Source organism: Oxyura jamaicensis (genome assembly GCF_011077185.1).
Source record: "Oxyura jamaicensis isolate SHBP4307 breed ruddy duck chromosome 25 unlocalized genomic scaffold, BPBGC_Ojam_1.0 oxy25_random_OJ138, whole genome shotgun sequence".
Taxonomy (NCBI): Eukaryota; Metazoa; Chordata; class Aves; order Anseriformes; family Anatidae; genus Oxyura; species Oxyura jamaicensis.
The window spans coordinates 1-7262 of NW_023304678.1; the positions used below are offsets into that span (position 1 = coordinate 1).

General features: G+C 74.9%; 3 protein-coding genes across 3 annotated transcripts; all 3 read right to left on the reverse strand.

Moving 5' to 3' along the window:
- Positions 1-230: 230 nt before the first annotated feature.
- Positions 231-651, reverse strand: PMVK (phosphomevalonate kinase). The gene is made up of 2 exons (XM_035312918.1): positions 493-651; positions 231-420 (listed from the first exon to the last, which is right to left on the reverse strand). Exons 1-2 carry the CDS (start codon positions 573-575, stop codon positions 246-248), a joined length of 258 nt encoding a protein of 85 aa, XP_035168809.1. The 5' UTR covers positions 576-651; the 3' UTR covers positions 231-245.
- A 420-nt stretch (positions 652-1071) lies between these two features.
- On the reverse strand, positions 1072-5021 carry PBXIP1 (PBX homeobox interacting protein 1). The gene is given in 12 exon segments (XM_035312915.1): positions 1072-1284; positions 1367-2107; positions 2109-2404; positions 2494-2619; positions 2726-2799; positions 2882-2905; positions 2986-3201; positions 3282-3426; positions 3512-3570; positions 3652-3751; positions 3822-3911; positions 4930-5021. Coding segments are annotated over 11 exon segments (1899 nt in total). The 5' UTR covers positions 3882-3911; positions 4930-5021; the 3' UTR covers positions 1072-1226.
- A 97-nt stretch (positions 5022-5118) lies between these two features.
- PYGO2 (pygopus family PHD finger 2) lies at positions 5119-7045 on the reverse strand. The gene is given in 5 exon segments (XM_035312917.1): positions 5119-5883; positions 5885-6622; positions 6741-6790; positions 6869-6932; positions 6935-7045. Coding segments are annotated over 5 exon segments (1260 nt in total). The 5' UTR covers positions 6998-7045; the 3' UTR covers positions 5119-5538.
- Between the last annotated feature and the right edge of the window lie 217 nt (positions 7046-7262).

Below are 7262 nucleotides of genomic sequence, written 5' to 3' on the forward strand. Positions count from 1 at the left end.
ATGGCACAGCACAGCTCAGCATGGCACGGCACAGCGTAACATGGCACGGTGTGGCACAGTATGTCACGGCACAGCTCAGCATGGCACAGCGCAGCACAACATGGCATGGCACAGCTCAGCATGGCATGGCACAGCGTAACATGGCACGGCATGGTGCAGTATGGCACAGCACAGCTCAGCACGGCACAACTCGGCACAGCACAGTGTAACGTGGCACGGAATGGTGCAGCACGGCATGGCACAGCTCAGCATGGCACTGCACGGCACAGCATCGCACGGCACGGCTCGGCACGGCGGATCCCGGCGGATCCCGGCCCTGCTAACCCCGCTGTAGCCCGGCGCGGCCCGCCCGGTACCTCGGCGTAGCGCTCCTTGAGCGGCGCGGAGAGGCGCAGCACGCAGCACACGGCGGGGCCCAGCCTGCGGGACAGCGATCAGCGGGACGGGGCCCGGCTCCGCCCGCGGCCCCCCCTCCCCGGCCCGGCCCGGTACCGGCTGCGGAGCTGCTCGGCCACGAAGTCCTTGCCCGACTTCCTCTTGCCGCTCAGCAGCAGCACGGCGCGGGGCGCCGCCATCCCGGCACGGCCCCCCCCGCGCGGCACGGAGGTGGTACGGCCCGGGGGCGTGGCGTGGTGGGTGTGGCCCCGCCCCCGGGTGGGGATGGCCCCGCCCCCTGAGTGTTTGGCTCCGCCCCCGGGCGCCCCCCCGCGCTATAGCGCCCTCTGCAGGGCGCCGCGGGGAGGGGCGGGCGGCACCCCAAAACCGGGGGTACCCCAAAACCGAGAAGGGACACCCCATAGCCAGGGGGGCACCCCAGAACCGGGGGCAGCCCAAAACCCAGGAGAGTTACCCCAAAACTGGGGGGCACTGCACCCAGCCCCCCTACACCCTCACCCCCCACACCCAGTCCTGATGCCCTACCGCCTCTGTCTTCTTCCCAGCACCCCTATTCCCCCCCCAGCACCCCCCGCCTGTCCTGGCACCCCCTTTTCCCTGCACCCCATTCCGCCCCCCAGCAGCAGACCCAGCTGTGCCTGGCGGTGACTTTATTGCATCTACGCAGCGCAGCATCACACAGTGCAGCAACTCGGGGGCCCGCGGTCCCCACGGGGCACGAGGCAGCCCCCAGACCCCAACCACGGCCCAGGGGACCCCCCCCGGGCGGGCACGGGGCTGTTGCTCTGGACGAAGGCTGGCAGCGGGGCGCCCCCCTGCGCACCACGGCTCTATCTGCCCTCCCCGTGCTGCCGCCAGGCTTTCCGGCCCCGCTCCTTCCCGGTGGAGCTGCAAGAGAAGAGGGGCGGTGAGGTGGTCCTGGGTCCGACCCCCAACCCAAGACCCCTTCCGCCCCCCCCATCCCGCTCACCCGCCGCTGTCCCCGGCGTAGTGCCGCAGCACGTAGTCCTCGAAGCCGTCGGCCGCCTCCTCGTCGCCCCCCTCGCTCCGCGCCAGCTCCTCCAGCATCTCCTCCACGTCGTCCACGAAGTCCACGAAGCGCAGGCGGTCGTGAGCGAAGGTGCCGTCGGCTCCAAAGGCGCCGTCCAGCCGTGCCGCCAGCCCCCCAAAGTGCCCCCCCCAGCCCAGCCGCCCCATGAAGCCCTCCAGCAGCTGCAGGAACTGCGTCTTCTGCACGGGCTCCAGCGCGGCGCCCAGCACTTCCCGGCCCTCCTTGCGGGCGCAGTCGGCCACCCCGGTGCAGCCCTGGGGCGCCCGGTAATGGCTCAGTGGGGGCAGCTCGCGGGGGCCGTGCCGGGGGGGGGGCGGGGATGGTTTCCCCCTGGCTTTGCCCGGCTTGTGCTCCCGCGGGGGCCGGGGCTCCTTCCCGTGCCCGTGGGGTTTGCCCTGCTCCTTCCTCTCCCAGCCCCCCCGCTCGTGGGGGCCCTCTCTGGCACCGTGCCGCTTGTGCCGCCGGCTCTCCTTCTTGTCTGCTTTGAACGGCTTCTTCCAGGGCCCAGGGAAGGGCTGGGCCCCCTCTGCCTCCAGCTCGCGGCCCAGGCGCTCCTCCAGGGCACTCAGCTGCTCCGGGAGCCGCTCGAGCCCCCCCGAGCCCCGCGCTCTCTCCAGGGCGGCTGCCAGCTCCTGCCGCACCGAAGCCAGCAATTCGCGGTGCCCGGTCCCCTCCCGCCTTGCCGTGTCCTCCCTGCGGGCTGTGCCCCCCCGGGCCGTGGGGCTGCTCTGCTGCCGGCCTCCCGGCCTCGGCTTCATGGGGCCGGGGGCTGCCCGGGACCCCCGCAGCCTGCAGGCGCTGCAGCTCGGCCCGGGCTGCTCGGAGCGCCTCGGTTTCCCGCTGCAGCGCCGCGCGGAGCTGCTCGTTCTCTGCAGCCAGGCTCTGCTGCTGCGCCCCGGCCGCCGCCGCTGCACCCTCACTCTTCTGCAGCAGGGCCTGCAGCTCTTCCTTGTGGGCCTGGGGTGGTGGGGAGAGAGCAGGGGGGCTGTGAGGGCGCAGGGTGGTGCTGGGGGGCAGCTTCCCCGGGGCACGTCCTGCGCACCCACCTGCAGCTCAGCCTGCATGAGCCGGATGTCCTGGTTCTCCTTGGCCAGCTTGTCCAGGAGGAGGCTGACGGACTGCATGCTCTGGGGGTCCGCAGCGGCCGGCGGCGGGGGCTGCTGCACCAAATCCTGGGGGACAGGAAGGATGCGGCCCCTGGAGGTGCTGAGGGAGCGGCTTCCCGTTTGCTAGCTCGGGGGGAAGGTGCAGAGCCCCGCTCCGCACCCCTCTCCTTACGCTCCCGTCCGCAGGCACCGGCGCCTCCTGCTCCGTGTCGGCCACGTCACGGCTCACCACGCTGTCCACGGGGCCTGGGGAGGAACCGCACGGGGACGTCCGAGCACGTCCAGGCTGCCCCGCCGGGCACAATGGGCCAAGCCCCTCCGCACTCACCGTCTGCCGGGTCGTAGAAGCCCCCTGGGGAGAGGAAGGGACAATGAGGGGGACACCGGGCTCCCCATCCTGCCCCCCCCCCAGCCCCAGGACCTGTGACTCACCGGAGACGAGCAGCAGCGCCACGGCCGCCAGCGCCAGCGCGCCCAGCAGGTACTTGCTGGTGCTGAGCCCGTCCTCGTCACCGCTGTCCTGTGTCCCCGGGCGCAGGGCAGGCCCTGAAGGGGGGGGCCCGGCACGGGGCTCGGGGACCTGCTGCCTCCGCAGCCCCTCCGCTTCGTCGTCACTGCTGGTGCAGCTCCCCTCCTCCGCTGGTGGCCCTGGGGGCGGGGGGGGGACCTCCAGGGAGTGCCCGCACCCCGGCGGCGCTGGCACAGACCCGGCGTGCTCCCGGTCTGACCTGCTCTGGGGGTGTCCGGGCAGGGCCCCCGCTCCGCCGTGGTGTCGGGCTCCTCCTGCTCCCAGCTCTGCGTTGCGCTGGGCTCTGTGGGGCCGGCCGCGGTGGGCACCGCCTGGGCACTGGGCTCCGGCCGCTCCTCCGAGTCCTGAGGACGCGGGCGCTGGGGTCTCGCACATCTGCACGCAGCAGGACCCCAGCCCCACTGCTCCCCCTGCGCCCCCCGTGCTTACCCCAATCTCAGGGCACGGCGTTTGGCCCGGGAAGGCGGCTCCGCTGCCACCGTCACCGGCTGGGGAGAGGCAGAGGCCGGTGGTGAGCAGGCTCCCCGTGTCACTGCACTGGGACCGCCGCAGCCGTCCCGTTTTCCTACCCGTGGCCGTGTCCTGGGCGCTCTCCTCCTCTGCCTCTTCATCCTCGGCCTCGCGGGAGGCCGGATCCTGCTCCGGGCCCACCGTGTCCACGGGCAGCCCCTGGGACGAGAGGCAGCAGCTGGCACCCGCGGCCTCCCCTCATCCCCCCCGGGGGTCCCCGGCCCCTCACCTCGGTGCCCGCCAGCACCCAGCTGCTGTCCGAGTCCCGCGAGTCCGATTTCTCCGCCATGCTCCCACCTGTGGACAGCGCTGACCCCCTGCGAGGGACAGACGGACGGACCCACGGATGGACAGACGGACTCACGGACGGACGGATAGACAGACGGATGGACCGACCTCACCCCTGCCCCACTCCTGATTTGCCTGGCAAAGCGAGTTTAGGAGCGGGAGCAAAGGGCGGCCCGGTGCGGCACCGCGGTCCCCGCAGCGGGTGGGATGCCACAGCCGGGCACCCCCGGGGGCACCGCGATCCGGGGGGGGTGGGGGGGACTCCTCCGGGGGGAACCGAGCCCTCGCCTCGCCCGGTGCCCGGCAGGACCAGGGACGGGGCGCAGCGGTCACGGCGGCGGTGCCCGGGGATTCTGCACATTCCCGGCACAGCTGCGGAGGCACCGCCCCCCCCCCAACCCCCCCCGCGACCCTCCCCAGGTCCCCCCCGGGGCTGGCACCGGCCCAGCGGCGGCGGGACCGAGACGTGGGAAGCCCCCGCGGGGCAGGAGGCTCCCGAGGGGCCGGGGCTGGACGCGGCCCGGGGCGCGCCACCGACACCCCCCGCTCCCCCTCCGTCCCCCCCGTCCCCCCCCGGTGCCGGCCCCCCCGGCCCGCCGCCAGCCGGCACCGCGGGGTATTTTTAGCCGCGGTGATGCCGCCCAGCAGGTGGACGGGGACACGGCGAGCCCGGGGCCCGGCAGGAACCGAGCGGCGGCCCCCGCCGCGGGATTTAGGGCAGCGCCCCCGGGGGGGGGGCCCCCCACCCCGACTTCCCCCGGGGCCGCGCCCCCGGGGCCCCCCGGAAGGGGGGGGGGGGGGGGGGGGCGAACGGGGCCGAACACGGACCGGGGCCGTGCCCCGGGGGCGATGCCCGCCGAACCTCCCGTGCCCGCGGCCCCGGCCGTGCCCCGGGACCCGCGCTCCGCTCCCCGGGGGAAAGGACCGGGAGCGGAAGGACCGGGGGAGGACCGGGGGAGGACCGGGGAAGGACCGGGGAGGGACCGGGGGAGGACCCGGGGCAGCTCGGGGCGATGCTGCGCGGCCGGCAGGGTGCGGGGCGGGCGGTACCTGGAGGCGCTCGGGGCGCAGCTCGGCCCGGTCCCGGCCGCAACTTTCCGCCGGTGCCGGTCGCCGCCCTCGGGACGGGCGCGCACGTGACGCGCGCAGCCAATGGCGGCGGGGCGGGCACCGGGGAGGGCACCGGGGCGGGGGGGGGGGCACCGGGGGGGAACCGGAGCAGAGCAGACACGGACACGGCGGTTTCAGAGTTTTATAGCGACAATACAAAAGTTTCCATTAACGCTCCGCTAAAATGGGGGGGGGGGGAGAGGGGCGGCGCCGGGACCGCCGTGAGCGCAAAGGGGGGGGGGGCACCGGGGGGGCACACGGACCACACGGACCGGGGGGAGGGGGTCACGTTTCCCCCGGGGCACCCGTGCCAGCAGGCAGAGCTCACCGGGGGGGATGGCGGGGAAGCTTCAGCCCCCGAGTGCCAGCACGATGGAGCCTCCCCCCCCGCCCCCGGGGAGAGCCCCCCCAAAGCACAGCCAGAGCCCCCCCCGTGCATTCCGGCGGGGGCCGCCCGGCGCCGTCCCGTGCTCACAAGTCCAATGGCTACAAAAAGGGGGGTTTGGTCCTAAAACTGCGGGGGGAGCTGTACAAGGCGGGGGGGGGGCTCAGCCGTCGTTGGCGGCCACCAGCTGTCCCATGCCCTCGCGGACGTACACCGACTGGATCTCCTTCGTCTTCAGGCAGAAGTCGCAGGCCCAGACGGCCGAGGCCTCGGTGGTGAGCAGCCCGTAGGCGTTCTCCGTCATGCCCGTGCACTCGCGGTGGAACCACTTCTGGCAGGAGGCCTCGCACAGGATGGCGTCCTGGTCGTCGTTCACCTCGTTGCGGCAGGCCCCGCACGGGTACACCAGCCCCGGGGGCGGCTGGTGCCCCGAGCCGCCGGCCGCCTTGCCGGGGGGCGGGAGGCTGTTGGTCTCAGGGGTGCCGCCGCCGCGGCCGGCACTGGGGGGGGGCGAAGCTGGGCTGCGCCCCGTTAACGGCAGCCGGGGAGCCCGAGTGCTGCTCCTGGGGGAAGGTGCTGGGAGGGGGGTTCAGGTTCTTACCCCCCTCCTCGCCGCCGGCGGGGAAGCCGGGGTCCGCCCCGGGGAAAGGGCTGGCGTTGGGGGGCAGGGGGGGCATGTTCTGCCCGGGGCGCTGCATGGGGGACTGTCCGAAGAGGTTGCCGGGCTGGCCGAAGCGCTGAGCCATGGCCGGCCCGCCGGGGGGGTTGAGGGCCGGCCCGGGGCCCATGTCCCCCCGGGGGGGCTGCCCCATGGTGGGGGAGATCATGGGCCCGAAGCCCCCGACGGGCCCCTGCATGAGCTGCCCCGTGGGGGGGCTGAAGTTCTGTCCGAGGGGCTGCCCGAACGGCTGCCCGGGGAAGCTCATGGCCCCGGGCTGCACGTAGCCGGGGTTCTGGGGGGGCATGCCGAAGGCCGGGCCCATCTGGCCGGGGGCAAAGGGCGGCGGCGGCGGCTGCCTCCGCAGGGGCTGCGGCCCCCCGCCGTAACCGGGGGGCACCTGCGGCGCCATCCCCCCCTGCACGCGGAAGCTGCCGAAGGGCACCGGGCTGCCCAGGAACGGGGCGGCCGCCGCCGCGCCCACCTTGGGGGCGCCGAAGTCGTCCTCGAAGGGGTTGGAGGCCACCAGGTGATCCACCATGGGCGTGGGCGGCGGGGCGAACTCCGACAGGTGCGAGTAGGCCGGGCCCTGCGGGGGGAGGGCGGCGGGTCACGGCCCGGCACCGGGAGCGGCACCGGGAGGGGTGGGGGGGGGGGGGGGGGGGGGGGGGGGGGGCCCACCGTCCCGGTAACGGGCCCGGCCCTACCTGCGTGTTCGATTTCCGCCGCTTCTTCTCGGGGCTCTTCATCTGCAGCCCTGCGGGGAGAGGCGGCGCCGTCAGCCCCGGTTACCGCCAGCCCCGGGCCCGCCGCCGGTCCCGCCCCGCTCTCTCACCTGCCTTCCCCTGCTTCCTGCCGGGCCCGCCGGCGGCGGCGCTGCCCGCGGGGTGCGGGCCCCCCCCCCCGGCGGGGGCGGCGGTGCCGGGACGCCTCCCTCCAGCTTCTCGCCGTGCGGCGCCGCCATCGCCTCACAGCCGGCGCGGCGCCGCCATGGCCCCGCCGCGCTCCCCCCGCACGGCCGGAAGCGGAAGCCGCGGGCGCGCGCGGGGCCAATCGGGGCGCGGGGGCGGGGCGAGGGGCGCCTGGAGGGGCGGGACAAACCATGCGCGGAGCAAGGGGGGGGCGTGGGACGGTCCATGAGAGAGGGTGGGGGGGAAGGGAAGGGAGGAACCATGTGCGAGGCGCACGGGGGTGGCGGGAGGAACCACGTGACGGCCACGGGGGGGGGG